The 23921-nt window shown below is 32.1% G+C and overlaps 3 protein-coding genes across 3 annotated transcripts in view; 1 reads left to right on the top strand and 2 right to left on the bottom strand.

Annotated features, from left to right (window-relative positions):
• Window positions 1–19530, bottom strand: part of LOC146166484 (AP-3 complex subunit beta-2-like) — a 63584-nt gene extending 44054 nt beyond the window's left edge. The window contains exons 1-8 of the mRNA XM_083390868.1: window positions 19353–19530; window positions 18973–19048; window positions 18095–18265; window positions 16945–17105; window positions 16405–16471; window positions 15493–15675; window positions 14736–14891; window positions 14140–14292 (exon numbers count right to left, since the gene is read on the bottom strand). Of these exons, the coding sequence (XP_083246994.1) occupies window positions 14140–14292; window positions 14736–14891; window positions 15493–15675; window positions 16405–16471; window positions 16945–17105; window positions 18095–18265; window positions 18973–19048; window positions 19353–19456 (1071 nt within the window). The 5' untranslated portion in view covers window positions 19457–19530. The remainder of the gene's footprint in view (window positions 1–14139; window positions 14293–14735; window positions 14892–15492; window positions 15676–16404; window positions 16472–16944; window positions 17106–18094; window positions 18266–18972; window positions 19049–19352) is intronic.
• On the top strand, window positions 722–12512 carry LOC146166485 (uncharacterized). Its single transcript, XM_083389252.1, has 10 exons — window positions 722–742; window positions 1187–1397; window positions 1950–2241; window positions 2974–3113; window positions 8500–8607; window positions 8887–8967; window positions 9819–9884; window positions 10525–10620; window positions 11374–11647; window positions 12337–12512. Exons 1-10 carry the CDS (start codon window positions 732–734, stop codon window positions 12510–12512), a joined length of 1455 nt encoding a protein of 484 aa, XP_083245378.1. The 5' UTR covers window positions 722–731.
• Window positions 19531–19896: 366 nt separating the features above from the next.
• Window positions 19897–21266, bottom strand: LOC146166483 (arginine-hydroxylase NDUFAF5, mitochondrial-like). Its single transcript, XM_083389135.1, has one exon. It carries the CDS (start codon window positions 21127–21129, stop codon window positions 20158–20160), a length of 972 nt encoding a protein of 323 aa, XP_083245261.1. The 5' UTR covers window positions 21130–21266; the 3' UTR covers window positions 19897–20157.
• Between the last annotated feature and the right edge of the window lie 2655 nt (window positions 21267–23921).

Below are 23921 nucleotides of genomic sequence, written 5' to 3'. Positions count from 1 at the left end.
AAAAAAATATATTTAAAACTGAAACAAAAACGGGGATTCAGTATAAGAATGTAATGTGTTTTTCACAAATGCAAATATGATATATTTATATTTGTATAGTTACGCTTTTAAGATGTTTCTACTTCAAAAATATTGTCAAAAAGGGTTTTCTATAAAATGTATACGCATTTCATAAAACCAGTAGAAAAGATGAACCGATAGAAAAACATAAATATTGCTTGAATTAGGCAAAATTCGGAATAAAACAACAACTGCCTTTTAGTAAAATGGTACCAAAGCTATGTACCAAAGTACAGGCACAAATCTAGCTTTACATTTTAGAAATAGAAAGAAGTCGAATGATAATTAACAGTCGTCATAAGAATATCAAAGCTAGTACAGAAGTAGGCATCATTTCACTTTCAACAACATGAATTTGTAATTATTTGAAACGTTAGAATGCAACTTCTGTATGGGCTTTGATATTCTTACTACGTCCAGCTACAACCTCCCGCTATTAGGCTCCTAAATTATCATTGAAATGATCAAAAATCGAAGGCGCAATAGCCTGTAGGCGAATTCCAACTCGAAACTATAAAAGAAACAAAAATAGACGCTGAATTTCCTACTTGACATTTAGAAATCGAAAAAGGCTAAACATAAGTTCAGTAAAGACACCTCAGGCAATTTACAGCATTCTTAAGTAGATAAAATTTCGGACAACATTGTATTGTGAAGAGATTTTCACAAGGATGGAGGGAAGGTGAGAAAATATTGTAAAAATTTCTAAGTTCTGTTTAATGCATGCGGAGAATGAGACACCTTGTTAGGATATGACAAATCTGTTGTGTTATGTATTTAAACCTTTGAAAAATGTTTAAAAGAAAGTATAGTTGAGTACACTATGCACGGATCTGTAATGTAGCTTGATAATAAATTGCAAAGTCAAAAAAGTTGAGTAAATCGACATTAACTGAAGATGATACTAGCTCGTATCGAAACGTCTTAATCAAGATGCTGTCGATCTACTCGACCTTTTTGCCTTTGCAATTTATTATCAAAGTATAGTCATTTGCAACTAGCTTGCAGTGAGGTTCAAACTCACGACCTCGGACCATACAAGATGTGTATAGTTTTGTGGTCAATATTTCTAAGTGATAACTTTCAACTGACTTCAAAAATATTCAAATGAAATATTGATTTTCAGGGCACTTCTTTTGATTCTTGTGTGTTTGCGAATCAGCAACGTCTGTTTGGGTCAAGTTCCTTATTTCAACGATACAGGTGAAGGTTTTGCCCCTGCTTTCCCATTCAGACCTCCAACGCCAAGTCCATTTGAAAACTCTGAAAACCCGAATCACACACTGGGTTTGTTTTTCCCTTCCGGGCCATGGTTGAAAAACGTTCCAAGTTACATTGTAAGTTATGTGGTATAAAAAAAACTTTGTAAGATCAGTTTAACATATTTTTTTTCTTTTTAATGTGATATGCTGCTTGCTACACTAGATAAACTTTATGTCGCTAGATAAACAGAATAAATGTAGAGAATAATCTAAATAAATGTTGAAGAAATGTGTTGAAATTGTAATGAGCATATTAATATATAATGTGAGCAATTTTATATTTAAAACTTTAATGTTAAAATTAAAACAGGTCAAAAAAATTACAGGTCATATCATTGTCTCTGAGTTTCGATTTGTTTGGTTAATATTTTAGATTACCATCTTTAATTTAATTGAAATAGGCAATTAAAAGTCTTGTATCAATACTTGCTTAATTCCGGAAGAAGTCATGCAACAAAACCTATTAATTTCTTGAAAACAAATTCAGTGTTTCTCAACCTATGGGTTGTGTCCTAAAAATGAGACGTTTGACTTTTGGTCGCTCACTGTAGTGGTTTTACAATATATGCTTAAAATTATATTGAGGTTTTGCGAACATTTTAAAAAAGTTATTTTTATAAATTTCAGAACAGACCGTTGACAAAAAAAATGTGCAGATTGTCGAGATTCAGACCTTTAAGAGCTTGCGAAATTCTTCTAAGACCCAAGTCAAGACTTAGTAGGATTTGGAGAAAAAGAGCAAAAAAGGTTTTGTGTCCTGAATTTTACAAATGGGACGGAAAACAATCTCTAACAGATTTTCCGAAGCGCACCAAACGAAGCGATAACCCTTGCAGACTCTCAGCCGTAGAAACGCCTATTATCAAGGCAGAAGAATGGGGAAAGCCTGGCGTTGAGAGACAACTGGTCATTGTACCAAGTAGGTATTTAAAAACTTAATCATAGTTTGTAAAGGTAAGTATAGCAAAAAAAAAAAAATTAAAAGCAAATGCGCACAATTTTTTGGGGGGGGCAAAACACAATTTTTTTAGCCTTTTGTTTAGCAGGCAATAATTAATTTTTTTGGCAATCCATAAAAATATTTTCAACAATTTAGTATTCCATTTTCAAAACATATTTTCATTTTCAACAATTTAGTATTCCCACACAAGTATGGTAGTAAACACATTGTGATTGTTCGCTTTTCAATTTCTTTAATGTTTTGTTTAACTTAAAAAATAAAGTGATATTTGAGATTAGACAATTTAAAGGGATAGTTTAGATTCTTTTTATTGCACGAAATGTAAAATGATAGATTGTCCGATGTGCTTCTTTTTTGCTTCAGTGTTTCCATTACGAAAAATACAATTCTAAAGCCAAGTGGGAGAGTAAGGGGATGGGGCATATATTTACTTATTTGGTATCGATTATTGGCAATAAATAGTTATACTGGTATGTATAATTATTTTTAAACCCTAGCAGGCCTAACTTTTCTAACTGAATTGACTATTCCTACGTTTGTAGAACTGTAGTTTTATATAAGTCCATTCAACTTCATAAAAACTTGGGAAGAAAATTTATGCCAGCAAAAAGTAATAAGACCATGGTGCTTTACAGAAACTTAACAGAGCATTGGAGGCATATGTAAGAATTAAGGTAAAGATTTTTTTAGGTGACCACCTGTATCAGAAGATTTTCCTTGAAAAATGTGACACGAACCAACCAAACTACCCAAGCATGAGTTGCACAATGCATCCGATCGTATTCAAAGCTGCCGTGTGGAACTCCAGCCCTGATCCTGATGTTATTTATGTGACAGTCAATGCTTACTGTGCATATTTAAAATCATAACTTGCTGCTGACTATAATTATATTTAAAGAAATGCTTTTTTTTGTCTTTTTATTTTAAAGCTTGTATATTTGTAATTGCGATGCTTTTTTTCTCTTAAAAAACACATAAAAAAAGTATTCACCGTCAAGCTACATTACAGATCCGTGCATAGTGTACACAAGTATATTGGCATCCATTACAAAAATAGCTTTACAGATACATAAAATACCTTAACAAAAAACTCCAGGAACTATAAAACTTTCAAATGGTTAACAGTTATCTTAAACATACATTCAGAGAATACCTAAAACTGCTTTGTCACACTCCTAAAAATTGAAACTTGTGAGATGGTGGGTTTTCATTAAAAGTAAATGTAAAACATAGTTAAGGGTCATGGTGACATGATACATTTATTCCCTACACAAAATTGTAACATTTTAAGATTTTGATGTATTATTTTTTGCACAATTGTAAATTTATCCTTGTAAAGTTTCCAAAAATAGCTTTTTACGAATGTACATTGAATACCAAATCAAAATTCTCTTTGCAAGTTTCACGATAGTTTAACAAGTCTTTTAAAGTTATTGAGTGCATAACTTGCAATAAATTACACAATGCTGTCAACCAGTAAATTCAACTTCTTGTATTTGTATTAATCTTGTGTTATTCTATAAAAAAGTGTTAAAACCAGTGCAAGTTTTGTTCTATCGGTTTTGTCAAAACTTGTAATTGCAATATTGTTATAAAGTTTAGTAAAGCATTGTATCAGAAAGAAATCTATAAATAAATATATATAAATAGTAAACTTATATGTCAGAAAAAAGCAGATTAAGTAGTAATCCTTGCCTAGGGCAACAAGAAGCCTATATAGCACAAGAAAGCCAATGGCATATGGCATTGTGAAGGCAAAAAATCTATTTAAATAGATCATATAAAGGTAAATTTTGTTGAATTATTTTCTAAATAAAGTATTTTAGGATGGTAAGGAAATTATATAAATGGCTAATGCACAGTGACAATTTTATAAAGGAGAGTACTTAAAATATTGACTCGAAGAATGCCAATTAGCAACAAAATAAAATCTTCTCAGACTTGGTTTACTACAAGCAGTTTCAAAACTCTGTTATATGTCCTTATAGCAATTATGGCCTCTTAAGCCACCTTTGACTATATTATAAGTAAAAAAAGGTTAGGCAAGTCTCATTCATCCTTTTGTGTTTGATTTGTGTCATACCAAGTAACATATATAATAAAAATATATTTTATTTCTTTTTAAAACTATTCAAGTTTTTGACAATAAAAAATTGAATTTATTTGCCTAAAATTATTTACTAGATATGCTATGTAACTACAACAATCAAAAAAACAACTTTTTTGTTCTCAAAACAGTGTGCCAGAAAAATTACAAACATATATATATATATTTTTAGGAAAATGCTACGGTTTGTTGTATTGTTGATCATTGGTGGAATTTGCACGGGTCAAACTGCAAATCAAACCGACTATGGGTATTTTACGGACAACTTGAATTCATCAATGCTCATTTCTCTCCTAGGATTTTTAGAAAGATGGAGAGAAGTACCCACCAGTATGGTAAGTTAACAGTATGAATTTTTTTAAACTTTTAATGTATTTACACTCGATTAAAAATAATTTTTTCAACTTAAAAAAAGGAACAAATTTTATTATGCATAAAAGTAACTTTCACAGAGGTCATTATAAGGGCAAATGTTTTGCAGAAACAACATGCTTTAGGTAGTTTTATTTCTAAAAAATGCTTTGAGTTTTATTTAAAATTTTTATTTTTTTGGAATTTTTTTGTTTTTGAATTTTTTTCAAGTAAATTAGATTAAGTTAAATTTCAATACAAGCAATATTTCATCAGCCCTCTTCCATAGGTTCTCAACAATCTGTAGCCCTCATGCTTGTGTTTTAAAAAATGCATAAACAAATGCATTTTTAAAGTCAAAATGAGAACAACAAATTTGAGTTTAGCAAAATAATCGTAAAATTACTGTATGCTTGTGCCCCCCTCCTAAAAAAAGTACACTGCGAGGGATAAAGTTGAGAAACTCTGGTTTGTTCTTAAATAGTATTTGTTTGCAAGAGCATAATATAGAATTTCAGCTTGCTCATTAAGTAAAATGTGTTTTTAATTATTAGAAACCATTTCCGCCACGGGATCTTACAAGATGGCTGAAGAACACAACTGGCCTGCGTAACCCTCGACCTTTCAGTGTAAGTTGAAAAAACAATGTTCCGGTGGTTTAATAAGTTACTGTATGCCTTACTTACATATGAATAGGTTGTAGGACAACATTGCTGGCCTTGCCCTTATATCATGATGAATTTCTGTTATAATTGATCAAAAGGCTGACTTCTGAAGAGCCAAGATCACAATTGTTTGTTTGTTTTGATACAGATGTATGCTTAAATGTGTCAGTAGCTGGCTTGGTTTAGCATTCAGCATGTTCAGCTCTGTTGGTTCAGTCATGAGTTTAAACATCACCACTGGCTATTTATTACCTAAAATTATTTATTACCCTAACCCTTATCTTGTCTTATATAGCCTGGACTGCAACAAAAATCCAAGAAGATTGACTAGTTTGGTTAATAACTTGAATGCTCCCTTTGTACTTTGATACATAAGTCATTATCGTTAGCTAGTGTGATTTTATAAGGGGCTAGGTCACATTTGTAAATATCTATGTATATCTTTATGTACACATGAAACCTGCAGTGTAGCCTTGAGTTAATATTGCTGTGTTTGGTACAAGAAAATAATTTTGGGAGAAAACAAACATAAGGAAATAAAAAACGCAACATTTAATGTAGGAGTATTTACAACCTAATAAATTTGCCAAATTAAGTAATTTAGCCTGTAATAGCAATGCTTTCAACATATGCAGTATTGCAGTATGCTAGTTCTTCAGAGCAAAATTGTTAAGAGGTTGTAGTAGGACATAGTAAGAATTTTAAAGCCCATACAGAAGTAGCTTGCATTTTGAACGTTTCGACTAGACCGTTGTTCATTTTAACATTGAGAGTTATTCGAAACGTTCAAAATGCTACCTACTTCTGCATGGGCTTTGATACACTTACTACATTAAACTCCAGGCATTATCTTAAGATTTATGCGAAACGCTCAATATGCTACAAATGTCTGTAGGGGCTTTGATGTTCTTACTACGTCTAATTGTTGTAGTTTGTTTGTGTTTGGTCAGTGGGTCAACCACAAGCTTGTGTAAAAAATGATCAAATCAAGAAATTGCATTGAAATCAACTAATATTTGTGGCAGGAAACTATTGCGATGAACACGTCGGAACGCTTTGCTTGGGGACAAAAACAACTCATAAGAAAAAAATTACCAAACTATGTTGTAAGTTAATAACTAAACATAGCATAGAAGTTTGTATAGCTTGTCATCAGGTTTTGTAAACGGTTTTAGGGACTGAAATGGTCTTTCAAATTTCTCCTTTGGCATCTCAATTTATAGCTTACTTTCATAACTATACCATAGAATTAGCATTAAGATAATAAGTTGTAATCCCTTAGCGGCCAAACCTCAAAAAACCTGCTTGTCAGATTTACAAAAGAAAGGTAAGTGAAATTAATGAGTACTAATGAAGATTTTCTTGTTTACAATGACCGTTGTCGAATATTCTTCACATGGTATTTATAAACTGGCCGAAGTTGTAATTTGTATATTGCTGTAGTTCAATTGGAACGGACCAGAACTGATTCGTCGATGGATAAAAGAAGAAAAAGATGAATTGATACAAAATCCATTATTTGTGGTAAGTAACACCTGACATTTCCAACACAAACAACTATAGAGTAAGTAAGGATCTCTATAAAGTTATCTATTTTCACCAGTAAAGCCTAAATTTAACTGTCTATGAATTTTACATTTTTTTTTAAATGGTAGGTAATTTAGAAATAACATGTTTCATTTTGACAAAATTGTAACCCAGTGCCTCTCAACCTTTTTCCTAAACGGTAAGTATAAAAACAAAGCCTTGGCGTCAGAAGCATCTTTCCCTAAACCCTAAACTTTTTTTTTGTAAGTTTAAACTAAACTCTTAATGAAACAGTAACACAAACAAGTTAAAATATGAGTTATACAAGTCCAACAATATAACTCTGTATATGTATTTTAAAATTTTATCTTGTTTTGTGAATATTCACTCCTGACTGCAACTTTAAATATTTCAAACAATAAACTCCCCGGAATTTGAAAAAAGAGACTAAAACAATTAAAACAAAAACAGCAAATGTAAGCACAAACCTCTGCTGTCAACGATTTCTCATATTATAGAATTATAATTTATTGCTTCAGATATGGTCTCATTGCTTTGGTAATGATCTTTTTAGACAAAACAAATCTTTATAAATGACACCATGTAAACTGCTGCAGTCGAGAAATTTCAAGTACTGCTTTAAATATATGCAGTTACAACAAAACACAACAAATATGCTTGACTGGGCTCTGGAAGACAAATGGTGGACTCCAATAGGAAATGCAGTAAGTAATACAATATTACCAATACAAAAGAAACATTTTAGTGGTAAAGCATCTCCAACAAACAAAAAATAAAGCAAAAAAATTCTTGCCTTAAATCAGAAAAGTGTATGTGACTAAGTAGGTAAAAATGCTAATTTTCCTAGAATAAACGGAAACAGTTTTAGTTTCATAAAACTTTACCTATACCATTTTAGGCAATTCACAATTATATTTTAATACTTGCATTTTCTATTAATAGTAAAAGCCATATTATTTTGATTTTGAATATTGGTTAATAGGAAAAAATGTCTACAATGTTGTGTTGAGCAGAATTTATTTTTAGAAAAAAATCTGCCTGAATCTGAATGGTGAAAAATAAACCATTCTGTTTGCACATCAATGATATATAACAAACTAATCTAGGACAGTGGTTTAAGTTTTTTTTTAGTTGTGAAAAATTTGGCTTATATTGTGTTGTGTGTACATAGTGATGATGCTTGTAGCAGCTGAATATATTTATCGCAAAACACCTTAACAAGCTAACTTGGATTTTTCAAGTTTCATAGTTAGCTTTTGTATAACAGTTTGGTATTAGTTAGTCACTAATACCACAAAATTGCAAACTCAGCAAGATGCAAGGCATGCTAGAAAAACAACTAGCTTGCAGTGAGGTTCGAACTCATGACCTCCGGTCCGGCCATACCGGGACCGTCACTCTACCAACTTAGCTAGGGGAAGAGTTGAGAAACAATCATGACGCCAATGCTGGCGACGTTCTGTTAGTACAAGGAACTTCAGAGCGATGGGTACATCACAAATTGGACCCAAATTTAAAACATCATTAAACTGTGTTTCTTGTTAGATCCCACCCCAAAAATCTTCACTGCCGAGTGTTTCACAACTGATGGACAACCTACAAACTTTGGTGGCAAACTTGGTGTCAAGGCCAAATCGTTACCCTCAAAGATTTGTAAGTTACGGGGGTTGGTAGCAATTGGTCTTAACTGATAATGAGAATCACATGTTAAACAATAAATTGCATTGTAATGTTGAATGTTTAAAGCAACTTTTGAATCAACAGTGCCATCTGATTCACAGATTTAAAATTAGGCAAATACTATCAATCGAAATTAAAGTTGATGTTTTCTAAATTCTTAAATCAAAATTTGGAAAAAAAAACTTTCTTTGTTTAAATTAATAATTCACTAAAATTGAAGTTAGACAAATAGTTCCCAACACATTGTTGCAGTTTAAAAATAGAAGAAAACCAGAATTGGTCACATGGTTACAAGATGAAAAGGGAAGGCTAACACAAGATCCCATGTATATTGTAAGTAAATCCATTTTTGTATTTTGAGAAATGCCTATCGGTATTACAAATAGTCATGCATTCAAATACATAAGACTTACATGGACACTATTGTAAGAACTATTGACAAATAATTTCTTTTATTGCGCTATTGTGTAATAAGGGATAATTGACTTGTTTTGTTGAAAGTGTTCTCAACATTTCCTTTGTGCACTACAGGTTAAAATGTTTTTAAAATGTTTGTTTTGAGATGTGTTGAGCTAGGAAGCTCATTGCATGGCTTTTGATAAATTCGCTATCTTATCACTTCAGCTAAAAAACAAACAATCCTCTTTACATATGTATAATAGTTTCTTTTTTTTAAACTCAAAAAGGGCATTTGTTTAAGTACAATCTGACATTATTAATGCAACCAAAAAAAAACTTGTGTTCTTGTTATGCGCAAAATATAAGTACTTTACCCTTTTAATTCAGAATCTCACTGCCAGAAAAATTAAAAACACAAATGAGTTAAATCATCGGTAATATAAAATTCGGTATACTGGATTATTTTGAGTGAAGCAAAAATGAAGATTATAATAGATACAGAAGCTAGAGAATCAAAAAACAAAAGCTGAATATAACGGTGCACTTTTATCCTTTAAACTTTTCCGAAATTGCCACATTAACTTAATTAAATCGTTTTGAATGCAGACTGTGTTTTAATGACAAAAAATATTTAGTTTCATACATTTTTTTTAAAATCGCATTAATCCAACTAACCTAGCTTTTTAGGGCAAAAAAACTGGCCTCGGGAGTTAATGTCTGACTATTGTTGGTAAATTCATTAAACCTATTTCAGTTTCACCAAAAGTCTTTGTATTTATTGCCAGTTCTTTCCTAACACATCAAGAACACTTCGCTGGATGAATAAACAAATTCAAGATGGAGATATAGTTGTAAGTTACAGTTACTTTGTATTTATAAAAAGTATTTATAAATGTCATAAACATAAATGATAACTAATAAATACTAAACAGTGATATAAACTAAATGTACTCAGGCTTGTTTAAACCTATATTAAAATATATACATAGGGATGGCTGATGTTAGATATTTTATTGTGATAACTGATATTTTGTGTCAAAAGTGTGGTAATCTGATTCAATACTAAATTGATGATGTCATTGTGATGTTCAAATAAAAAAATTTATGCATTGTTCAACAGTAATTATTTTCAGTGTTTTACAAAAAAATTTCTTTTGTGTTCAGTAGAGTATTTATTTTTAATTTTTATGGTAATATTTTTTCAGGAATTTACATTTAAATAGCAAAATCACAAAACATGACTATAATAAAAAATCAAATTTGCCATCGTGTTGGCACCGATACTAAATTGTTATTGAACAACTTTTAATACTTTGTTGGTATCGCAATCGTTTAAGATCTGATATTGTTGTACAGCCCTTATATATCAATATTATACACATTGTGTATGTTTTGTGGTCTAACTGACTGACAACAAGAACACACATTTTACCTATATGTTACGTACAGTATAAAATTGCTTGCATGGCACATTTACTTATTTGTTTGCAGTTTCCTTCAATGAGAGTTCCACCGGTTTACACCGAAACAGAAATCAACCTTTTTACAAACGAAACAGAAATGTTGAAACCAGTGCCCGCAATAATTGTAAGTTAAACTTTTTTCTTAAAAAGATACAGACAAATATGTGTCCACAACTGTGATCTAGCCCTTCTGAAGCCGCTTTTTGATGAACGATTACGGCCAAAAGTCATCGCAAACTAACTGGATTTGCAAGAAAGGCTAGAAAAGAACTAGTCTGCAGTAAGACTAAACAAAAATATAGCATACCTAAAATGCACTAAATAAACAATAAACTCTGGGAGAACCTTTTCAACTAAACACAAAACAACAAATCAGCATCCTGGGAGTTTATACCTTTCAAGCAAATTATTTACCTCTGTTTTTTTGTTTTTTAATATACGATAATTATCCTAAAAAGAAGTTGTAAAACTTAGCTACAAACCCCAATTTAGGAACCAATGCTTAAGGATTAAATGAGATTGTCAGAATCATTTTTTACTGATTGTTTCCTAGAAGGGCAGAATTAAACGTGGTCGGTTATTATATAAAGCAGTTTGGACAAACACTAGTGCTCAGGTTGAGCACTACTGCCATCATTGATAATATAAACCATTCCTTTCTACTGTGTTACCTACAGAAATTGGAATTTAAATTTTTAGATGGCATTAAAGTCAAATACATCTATCTAAAAAAAACAATTTTGTTTTAAAACTGATTTCAATTTTAGGATAGTGGCCTGACAACAAATATGTGCGGCCTTTAAAACACTTTTAGATCCAGATGGACTGCCGAATTAAAAAATATTATAGTATATTTTTAAATATGTTTTTTTGTTAGGACACCAGTTTGACAACCCGTATGTGTGAAACCAACTTCAGCCCTTTGAAAGCTTGCGACATGCTATTAAATCCAAATACGCCGAAAAATATCAAGTTAAGAAAGCTGGCAAAAAGCTTTTTGTGCTCGCCGATGTACAACATTCAAAAGAAACGACAAGCAAGAAAACGAAGATCAACCAATCCGTGCCGTCGAGTGGCCATACTTAAACCAATAACACATGCCACACAGATTGGCTACCCCACAATACAACGGGAACTTGTAATCGAAGCAGGTTAGAGCCTTATTTTATTTAAGAAATATCAGTTGGTTTTACTCAGTCAGTTCGCCTTTAGGTTTAAAGATGAAACTTTAATTTTCAGCAAATGTTAAAAAAAATATCTCAGTAAATTTGCCCTTAGGTATACAGAATAAAAAGTTGTATTTTTTTCTTGCCTAATTTTATTAAAAAGGGTAACAGAATATTGATTTCTAAACACATTATTGCATGGGTGCTGAATATTTTTGCCTAAATTTTACAATGATTGTGCGGTTGTTTAAAATTGACATCAGGAGCTTTTTCACTTGTGTTACTACTGGAAAACTTTCCACAGTTTAAAACATAGTCACTAAATTTTTCAACAATTTTTTTTTTTTTACTTGTTTTTTAGTTTATTTATTTATGAAGCCACCTTTATCCCATTTTATCAAAGAAAAAAAAAGATATAAAAATACATATATATATAGTATGTGTAGGCTGTAAGCTAGTATCAAAATGCATTAGTAAACAATTAATTGTGAAAAGAGTGGTGGCTACATAATGCCTAATCTAAATCAGCTTTTATATTTTTAGAAAGTTTAGATGAAATCCATGGGATATTCTCCATAAAAAATATCAACATACCTATATATTTATTTGATCTGTTAAATGCCAGCAAATTTATTAAGCAGGTCCTTTGTTCAAGTAAACATTTTGTTTTACAGCTGATCACTTGTACCAGGAAATATTCATCGAACAATGCGACACAGATCAAGTAAGCAAGGCCCTGATGACATGTGGGATGTATCCGATCGAATTTAAAGCTGCGGTTTGGAAAGAAGATTCAATCGAAGTTATATACGTTACTGTAGATGCCTATTGCGCCTACTTGGAGAACTGAATTGTCTGTGTTTATTGCGACGCTGTTTATCAATTGCTTCTTGTAAAAAAATAACTTCTTAATTGCAAACAACAGTGATTTAAAATGTCGGCACTTAGGTAGCAATTAGGCAATGAAGTTAGTATTAGGTAGCATATTTTTTAACATTTTAAATAAATCCAAATAAATTTTGAAAATATTTTACCTACTTATGTATGGGTTGTGATGTACATGGCATGTCTATGCCACAAATGCTCTAAAAATAATAATTAGTTGTCAGCCACCACCACTATATCAATTTTCTGTAAAGCTTGAAATCCAAGCAAAGCTACATGGAGTAAATTAAACAAAGTTTTGAGTAAAAAAAAAACATTTGCAGGATGTCAGTTTTGTATAGATGATGTTTAGTTATATTGGATTTATAAAGACTATCCGGTCTGATTATTGTTCCTCAACAAAAGCTATTTGGAGTATTTAGCAGACAAGGGAAGGTATTTAACATAAATCTTGCTTCTATACCAATCAAAAATAGAATTTACACAACAAAATGATAATTGGACGATCACACCAAGACTAAAATGTCACAGCTGTAATAATACACAAAATTTTTCTAAACATTTCACATTGGTCAGAAGAAAATTTACAAACCCTTTAAAGGGATGAAAAATACCAACATGCCAGACACTACATTATTTTTGTGAAACGATAATACTTTTGCTGACAACTTTATAGTTACCAAAATGCATCTCTGTTTCTCTGCCTATCATCAACTAGTGTTGTTTGTTGCACACATTTATCTACTTTACAAAACAACGGAGCTCATTGACTACTTGCTCTTACAAAGAACCTGATAATAAATCTCAGGTGCTAATTATTACACAAGTTTTCTTTAGTTTACTCAAATTAGATACACACTTTTGAGCATATAACAAATAAACAAACATGGTTCACCAGTCACATTGAAACATTCCATGCATCACAGCATCACAGTTGCCTTTTTGACAAGAACAATACAATATTTGTTGATAGAATAATTATAAATTTGTGCAAAAATGTAAACTGGTACTATTAAAGGCAAAGTAAAGACACAAGTATCACTTAACTCAGGAGTTCAAGTCACATCATAGAAGGACTCAAAAACCAATGGTTTGCAAGCCACAAATGCCTCTTACGATAAAGGATTCTGACCCACAAACATATCTAAGCTCAAACTGCATGTGGCCATGACCCCGTTTCAACCCGTATTTTTACTTAAAACACAAAATAGCAAAGATCAAATTCCGTTTGTCTATTTTTTAAAAGATTCTTTTTCGAACCAAAAAGCCCTGTGCATACTATGGTACTCCGTAATCAAAGTTTTTCGAACTTAACCAATGCCCTTATCTTTGCTTAATATGTTCTTCAAAGGCCGTATTCAAATCATTATTTTTGCCAACCTAAAATAGATGTTGAAAAAATTGTAATAATGGCGCTGATTGACATAGAACCAAAAATATTTGCTTTTTTGGCTCCCTTAGCTGAAAAGGTTCCCTACCCCTGCCTCACACAATGTTTTTACTTTTTAGCCTAATCCTTTGCATACCAATAGATCGCAAAGGACTTTTTTTGTGAACTACACGTTCCACAAAAACAAAGAGAATCAACTGACCTTTCCCTTCAAGGTCATAGAGGCTACATTCTGCAGAACAATCGCCTGAACCTCCCTTCTTCCGCGAAGCAAGCGCACCAAGGCTTTGGCGACCACCGAGACTTCACGACGAGGGGCCAAATGATAATAGAGCTGAGACACTGCCATTACAACCTGAAATAATAGAGCATGGTTTAGATAACTTATATCAAACTTTTATGTACTGCAGTTTAAGAAGAGAGTTTCATGGTATGCCTCTGTCAGCCAACTATCTTTTTATTATTTTTCATTATGATTTTTAACATTTTACATTGGTACTTTTATAATAAAGTCACTTTTTTCACTTTAAAAGTCTGTGGATAAACTGTTTAGGATTTAAGTTTAAAAGGTTTGTTTTGCGAACAAATTATTGAGTGTATTACCATTGCCTGCGAATTATTGAGGTAAATTCAAAAGTGGCTGGTAATCAGTTTAATGGTTTGAATAAATTAATAAGCATTTCATAAAATTTAACTGTTGCCTTTCAAAAAAGACTCATATATCCATAAATCTGAATTTCACATTTGGTTAAGCTTGAATATCATGTAAATTCATGCGGGTTTCATCTGAATACTCACAGCAGCATTTCTGCTTTGCAAGAGTGGTTTTGCACTTTTCAGTAGGAGTCTGTGGTCGTGGTCCATGACGTAAGTCGGCTTCTTCGATTTGCTTTTTTCTTCTTCTTCACTATTTTCCTCGTCCTCGTAAAATGGTTTGTCTTCAACACCGTCATCCTTTAAACAATAATTATTTTAGTTAAATTAACGTTCTGATGTTTATAATCTTCACACATAAACCATTTATCATCAGTTTAATGAACAAATAGCATATCTATAGTTTACTTCTTTTTACTAATAGGCAACCAGACTTAAAACTGAGCAGGTCAACTCGAAAAAAGGATTTCTTTGTAAGTCAAATAATACAAAAAAAGCAATGTTGGTTATGGTGAAACCCTGATTCGAAAACAACATGAAAAAAAAATAATTATTTCAAATTGATATTTTGCTTTGAGCACAGTATGTTAAAAAAAACAGAACAGCTTACAGTTTTTAGCAATTATACAGTGAGATAAACATTATCAACAGTACATTTATGGTTTATTTATGTATACATCCAATAAGCAACGCATTATACAAAAAACTTTCAAAAATCAATGAAAAAACAGTGTTTTTGCTATATTTTTTAACTTTTTTGCCCATAAACCATTTGAATTTTGTTCAGTATGATTTATTTATTTTTTACTAATTAATTGCCTGCAAAATCAGCCACAAAAGCAAAGAATGTATCGCCATAATTTGTTAAAGAGGGGATTTGAAAAACATATGTACAACTTACATATTTATTTGGATCAAGGAACTGGGTGCGGGCATATCGTGTAAGCATCGAAAGTATTGCGATTTGACCCCATTCATCAACATCAACAAGTAGTGAGCACAACTTGCGATAGTGCCGGTGAACTAGATCAATACGCTCAGGACAAACTTCTTGAAATGCCATCACGACGCTACCAGCTACCAACTGCAATTAAAGCATCTAGGTTAAAATTATGAGGATTTAATTTTAATTTGCAAATTGAAGAATTATTGGACAGGATTAATTGGTGTGGCAGCAGCATTAAATTAGGATTAGCTTGCAAGATTTGCCCAATGCAAGTTTACTTTTTGTATTTGTTATAATGCCAAATTTCCCCTTTTTTATGTTGAATGCAAACAGAAAGTTAGGATGTTTTTGCATTTTGTCTTTATTCTTTTGAAGATACGGGATTAGTAAGTATGAAGTACTATATTTGCAAGTCTATATTCAATAAAATATGCAACATAAACTTTCTTTTAATTAAAATGGTGCCAACAAACCAAACTGAGATGTTTTAATTAGTGAAATTTAAGAAAGAATTCAAATTTATAGTGATTAGTAGCTGTCCGTATTTGTTAAAATGTCAAATTTTAACTCATTATTCCTTTAAGGTTTAAAGTGATGCCAAAACAACAAAGATACATATGTTTTAAACTTATATCTTATCTAACATGGTCAATTTATTTTGCAGCTGCATAATTAAATGAAGAGTGTGTTAGATTCTTCCATTGCAAGTTAGCTGCCTTTATTTTCCATGATGCACAATTTTAATGGGATAGTTGGACAGATTACTTTTATAAGGAAATGTTAATCCATGATTAAAACTTCCTTCTTAAGTATTTCGATGCAATATGCTTAAAGTATTTGCCACCACTTGTAATATTTAATACTTACAGTTGTTCTGTCATTCAAAAGCTTCTCTATTATTTCAATAAGATTCTCTTTCTGGTCAGCATCCAAACTACAAAAAAGTATATTTAAATAAATGTTTGGTGAAATTTTTACCTTAAATATTGGAGAATTAAACACCTAATGCTTGGTTGTGTTAAACACTAAAGAGAAAAATTAGCTAAAGAGCTTTAGATGCTAGATCTATATACCAAAAAAAAATATTAAATCGTTATCAAATCCTTATCACTGACAAAACAAGATTTGACAAATTAAGCATGATAAAATGAAAATACATTAAAACAATTAATAAAAGAAAACCAAAGATAAACTTATAAACTTTAATAAAGCGTTAATCTTTTTTTTTATATTAGTTATTTTATGAGTTTAGAATCAAAACATTACATTCTAAAAATAAATCCTGAGACATTGAAATCATAGAAACCCAACTGTTTAAAATTAAGTTCATTAGAAAATAGTTTTTTGCCTATATCAACGAGAGCATTAACCTAATTAAGCAATTGGAATAAAAGTTTGTTTATTCACCTGTAGAGCTTTGGAATGGCATGGGCTGCCGTTTTTCTTACGAAAGGAGACATGTCATTAGCACATTCTTTGATTGACAGCATCATAATGGGGACAATTATTGTAACGCGAATACTCGACAAAACACGAAGGGCACTTGCTCTGATCAACTGGTTCGGGTCCTGAAAGAAGTCATAAAAATTGTATATATTATACAGAACTTCAAAATTATCACTTAAATCTTTAAATTTAAACACTAAAGCCAATTCATTTTATTTCTGTGTTACAATTTAGCAATTTTGCAAACACTGCCATTGTTTTTTAAATCAACTATTTTAATGTATTAATGATCTATTATGGTATTAGAATAAGTGTGTATTTTACCGCAAAACATATAAACAAAGACTTTTTGTTTTATTTACTTCTCATAAAACATAAATGATTGATCGCAATTTAACATATATATAACTGAAATTTGTTAATTTAATTTGTTAATAAAATTTTTATTATTGGAATGTAGTGGAGGTGCAAAACGACACCAAGGAATATGGCCTGGAAAAATGTAAACGCCGCACCAGGACATCGCAATACACAGTTTGAGAACCTCACAACTAAATTATTCAATTATTAATTACTCTTTACTTTATTAAGTTAAAAACTAAGGTTATTTAACTCAGAATATGCCAAAATAGCTTGTAACTAGATCTTGAGTTTTTATTTTAAGACAATTAAATTGAAATTCATGTTACTTCACTATTAATATTGAATTTAAAGCGCATGGTAAAATGCCCAAAAAAATGATGTTACGGGTGTAGTATATTTTAAGTAGACTAACTTTTTCATGGACGGTCCAAAATATTGTGATAGCAGAATAAATATGTTAAATGCAGACACCCAAATACAATAGTCAACCACAAATGAACAGAAACATAATTGAAATCTATTTTTGTGAATGTATTTCTAATGTGTAAATGTAAAACAGCCCATTTTTGTAAATTAAAAAACGGAAAAAAAAAAGAATAACATACATAAAGAAGTTCATTGCAACATTTTCACTGTACAAGGGACCACATTTTGAAATATGGTAGGTTTTTCTGTGGCAACCTGTTTTTTATTTAGGCCACTTGAATTCAAATTGATGTTACACATAAATAAATGAAGAACACAACACCTTCAAGCCTCGTTGAAATGTTGATATGGAGAGCAGGGCAAGGTCCTGTTGTTCTTCTGCATAGCGCTCCAGATAAACATATACTAGTTTCTTGACCTCAATGTTTTTGCTCACAACATTTTTGACGACGGCTGGAAAGAGCATTGATGCATTCTTCCCTTTTGCAATCATCTGCATTTTAAAGATTAGTTGCTGTTTAGGTAAAAAAAGTTTGGTTTGTCTAAAATGGCTGGATATTATCAATCAAAAATAGCATACTAGTTTTCTAACAACAAAATACTTAATCTTAGCATGGAATTTTAAAGTCCAACTCCATCTATCAGTTGTTCCCAGTATGTAATAAGTTATGCGGTTATGGTATCAGTAAATCAATTTAGCTCCAATATAGTTCTGTCATTAACTAAACTCTAGTGGTGAACTGAAACATAAAATGGATTTGGACAAATGCGAGAATAAACACTTTAAATGATCTTGTAATCCACCAAAACTGCTTGTACATAGAAAAATAATTGTGTATGTACAAACTTAAATGGAAGGAATTAAACAGTCCATTTCTTGGCAGATTTAAATCTTTCTTGGCCACCCATTTAACTAAATTGCAACCCATTATTGGGGTTGGACCCATACTTTGGAAACCACTGCTATACAGAATAGGTAGAAATTTAAAACATTTATTAATCCTATTTCATTATGAACCTACCCACATCTGCATGTGCTTTGATATTCATTATATGTCAAATACAACCTCTAAACATTACCTTAAGATTTATTCGATATGTTTAAAAAGCTATTTACTCCTGTATAGGCTTAAAAATTCATTCTAATTCAAGTGCAACCTCCAAAATTATTTTTTTTTTAACATTTATTTTTGTATTTACCCCAATTATTCTTTTCATTGCTTCCAACTTGAGTGAATCTTTGTTTTGATCGAGCATTTGTTTCAGGTCATCATGTCTAGAAATGATATTTGAAGTGTATTAAAAATATACTCTTAAAACCTTTGCAGCCATGTGTATTCATTTTACACACTTTTAAGATTTATGCACTGCTAGCTATTGTAGAACTTGTTTTTTTAATAATAAATTAAAATTATTATTTTCTTTTAATCTTGGGGAAAAAAATATATATGTAGATTTTTTTATATTACCTTGTATTTAAAAGGTTTTGTTTATAATATTTCTTTCATGATTTTTTAAGATAAAAAAAACTTAAAATTTTTTATATATTTTATAATAATCACAAGATTCATGTAACATACTTTTTGTAGTTGATGTTGAAAAGGGCCCCACTTGAGGGGTCCTGACCCCTCTCGTCGCCCCCTCCACCACCGCTGGCTGTCGATCGGTCCTCGTTGTACGACATAATGCAGTTATTGAAACTTTATCCAAAGGTTACACAGGTTTTAGTTACTAAAGTTGCCAAAATTATTTTTTTTACAATCTAAACAAAATGCATAATGAATAAAAAAAAAGTTACAAGAGGTTTTTCATGGAACCAATATTTCATAAAACAATTTTTTGAATAATAAAATTTATAAGTTTCTAATGAAAAAAAAATAATGATAAGGTCTTTTCCAAAGAAGTTATGTATATAAAAGATAATGGGTTTCCGTTATTATTTTCTAATGAAAAAAATATGCAAGTTCAAAGTTCTTTAAACTAACATTGTAACTAAACTATGCACACACAAAAAGTTTTTTTTAACATTTGTAAAGAAATTGTGAACATTAGAAAAATCACCCTTTCTCAAGATAAATGCACTAGAAGATTTATTTTTCTTGTTAGAAAAACAAAAAAGCTTAGGTAGTTTTGTCCAGGGGTTTATAGTGCTAACATTATTTGGGTTAGGGTTAAAATTAACATCTGGATGGGTCAAGGAATATTATTATATTTATTCTCTCTTATTTATTTATTTCTTGTAATTTTGACAACTTGTTGTGTTACGGTGAAAAAGTGGTAGGATTCTAGATCAGCGACAAATACTGTATATAAATTTGGGTTATTATCACAGCTTAATATTAAGCACAAGTTGGGCATTGGCTAAAGTACGATTATCACACGATCTTAAGTCTTCGAAGACTTTACATTAAACCCCTTCGGTACTGCTCCCTGTTTAAGAGGTTTCTGCTGAGAGCGATGAGGTTTCCAGCCAATCATAAACAAGAGTTGAAAAGTGGCAGGGACGCCTCTTTCCGTTGAGTTGGAGTACATCGCTTGGTAAACCGATGCAGCTGCAAGTAGCGTAGTTCTGTGCAGCGGTTGTGCATGAATTATTGCATTGTTTTCCCCCATTCCTTTTAAATCTTCCAGCAATTCAAACATGCTTGGGTAATGTACAACAAGTTGATCAAAGTCAAGGGTTACAAGGTTAAAACCAGCTGACGATAGCAAATTGGAGAGTTGGTGACCTTGAATCATCGGTGAAACGTGCGGGGAAATCCCACCTTGTCTTTCAGTTTCGGCCAATTGCAAAGAGCATCGCAGCTCAAACAAGGTGTCAGCCCCACACATGACCCCAATAAAGCAACCATCGTCCTTCAAAACCCGTTTAATTTCAGAAAAGCATCCGGGAAGATCATTGGCCCAATGTAACCCCATTGAGCTGACGACCATATCGAAAATATTATCTCGGTAGGGTAATTTTTCCTCATCAAACACAACAGAGTCACACGGAAGTTCCGACTTATATCTCTTCTGTAAATATTCTTCGCACATGTCGCCTTGTACAATGTAATTAACTCCTTCTTGCGCCATCAGTTCCTTTGAGACAAAACCTCGGCCGCTGCTAATATCAAGCACCGATGGGAAGTTGTGCTTAACATCTGCCACTCTATCGCAAATCAAACTGGCTACCTCTTTCTTTAAATATTCATAAATTGATAGTTCGGGAGATAATGCTGCGACTTGCCTCTGAAGTTTTTTGTTTCTTCTGCTAAACACTTGTGGTTTTGATGAACTGACAGAAGACAAATGTGTCAATTGAATACCACAACATCTTGATACAGTATTTGTGAACTTCTTGAGTTTAAACGACATTTTAAAAATGTGCCGTACGAAGCTGCATTATATACCCAGTAAAAACAACCCTTTGGAAAGTAACAACTTTATTTTAGGCAAGGATGTGACTAATTAAGTTCACAACATATTTTATTTCACAACTTTTTTATTTGTTAAAAAGCTGCAGTTGTATGCAAATAATGCAATCAATACAACGCCATATGTACCTATTATGGTAGAACAAAAATTTAGTGGTTAAAGTGGACAAATTCAATCTAAATACTTTACTTAAGATCAAACGCTATTTTACGCTATAAACTGAAAACTACTTCAGATAAATAAAAATAAAACTTAGGCAAGTTGAAAACAATAAGCTAAACATTTAATTGGTGTCATTAAATATATTCTGCACTACTAAGTCGAAAAAATATTAAATGTTAAAGTTTCTAAAAATCAGCTGACTGTCAATCACTCAAGCATCACAATTGATGATATAATCATAAAATACTATATAAATTTTCTATTTAGGTTTAACCAAACAGATTATAATGGTTATAATCTCTTTGGGTTTAACGTTCGTTGCCTACACACGAGTCGGAATTTTATGGGCCGATTCTATTTGAATAAGGTAAGTTTCTCCGGATGACCTTATTTTTATAGGATCGCGATCGCCGAACCGAACAGCTATACCTTTTGTGTTATTACGTGTGACGTTACGAGGTGTTAGACCTCCTTGTCAAGGCAGGGTGCAGATTGTTGCATATCTATATCTTTGTATATATGGTAGTCGTGGCCTTTCTCCGCACGTTAACCATATAAACTTATAACATCTAGCTGCGCCGTCTTTACTGCAAAGCTTTATTACTTGAAACAAAACCCCACCCGGTGTTCGCACCTCTTATACATATTAGCTTGTTACTTTGTGCTTGTGTTGTACATTTTTTTTCACAAGTGACGTAGTTAATTGGACTTGATTACCTCGCCGCAGTTGGCAAACCGATTAAGGGCGAAGCCCTGGCCAACTTTTTGTTGATATAGCGCCCTCTAACGGTGACCGTCCTTGTCTCATTTATTTGATTAGTTATTCCTCGTACACTACCTATGTAAATCGTATCCAATCATGGTTTTTGACTTCAAGAGAACTGTCTATATACACCTACTGGGCAACAATGTATCGTTGACTATTGAAGAATTTATGGACTTCTTTGTAACATTATATCCTTTAGATGGTATACTAGGATGCAGAACAATTAACAAAAAACGTCAAATTTTTTAAATTGCCACATTCAAAGAGAGTTTAAACAGCAAATCTTTGATGATTTTAGAGAATGTCTCTACTTTCAGTTCAAAGAACACAAATTTACAGTATATTCTCAAGACCCGCACCCACCATGGGAGCTAATAACACTACATCCCATTCCTTGCGAATGGGATAACAAACACATTATGAAAATGCTGGACGAATATAAAATGGGAAAGATAAAACTAACAAACCGATGTGCGCACCAAAAATATCCAAACATCAGAAACGCATTCGTCAAAATTTATCTTGAAAAAGCAAACCGCCAAAATATTCCCAAGGAAATCACTATACACGGGCAAAAAATTACTATTCTCCCATCCTGGGAACAAGAAGCCAATAAGAATTGCTGGAAGTGCAACAAGCCAGGCCACTGGGCCACAGTATGTCCAAACTCAAAAACACCGGAAAATCAAAACAGGCAACTTAACAGCAACGACTTCCCACCACTCAATGAAAATAGCATCGGCGACACACAAGATGAAACCACCTACGACATTCCAGGACCTGAGAACAAAACAATAGAAGAAGGATCACAAGACAAGGAAAAACCCTCTCCCATTCCACACCAAGGCCACAGTAAAGAACCGGAACATCCATCACATTCAAGGAACCACTTCAATCGACATCAAAGAAACACGCCGGATAGATCTGAAGCCACCAAAAGACACCATGTAAGCCCACAGGAAAACGAGAAAAATTCACAAGAAGCCACACACAAACCAAAACCAAAGCACCACAAATCAAGAAATAATGGAACATCAAAGCCCCCAGACGACCCCGGCTAGCTCTGGTGAGAATTGTGAGGGAGAGATCGTGCAGAACGATACTGCTCCTTCTTCTTTCTCACCAGCCCTTAACAATCACGTAACCGTTAACCGCTTAATTCGTTTGTTACCCTTTTCGCTGTAAACTTTGTTATATCCGTTGTATTTTCTGTTCTTAACCAATAAATAATACAAAAAAAGAAAAAAAAAAAAGAATTTTATGGGCTGCTTTGGAAAGAACTTTGGTCGACCCGGGGATAAACCGTAACTTTTAACTTGATCCTAACCAGAACTGCTTCGGATTTTGAAAAATCTTTGAATCCGAACCTTAACGAGATAAGTCAAGTTCGACTGGACCTGATTAAAATCAATTAAAGTGATTCAAACTCTTTGAACCAACTAATCGTATTTCGCCATTCGCGCGATTCGGCTAGCCCACAGCAAACTTTAGTTGCATATTTGCGCACATGCTAGCTCGGGAACAGCAGGTGTTTTAAGATTATTTGTTCTGTGACGTCATGTTATGACGTGACTCTGTGACATCATCTTTGAACAGTTTTTTTAAAAAACTCAAATCCTTTAAATCAAGTATAAAATGAATCATCAATTTAAGACTTTAAGTAAAATGAAGTCTATTTATGAATCTTGTATAGCTACTTATATGTTTGTTTACCTAATTTGGAAAACTTTTTTAAATTTACCCAATTTGGAAAATTTTTTTTTTTTTTTTTTTTTAAATGCAAAATGTGCTTTTTAGCGCTTGG

This window comes from Ascidiella aspersa, chromosome 1, assembly GCF_963924565.1.
Source record: "Ascidiella aspersa chromosome 1, kaAscAspe10.2, whole genome shotgun sequence".
Lineage (NCBI taxonomy): Eukaryota > Metazoa > Chordata > Ascidiacea > Phlebobranchia > Ascidiidae > Ascidiella > Ascidiella aspersa.
This window is presented reverse-complemented; position numbering and strand designations above follow the sequence as displayed.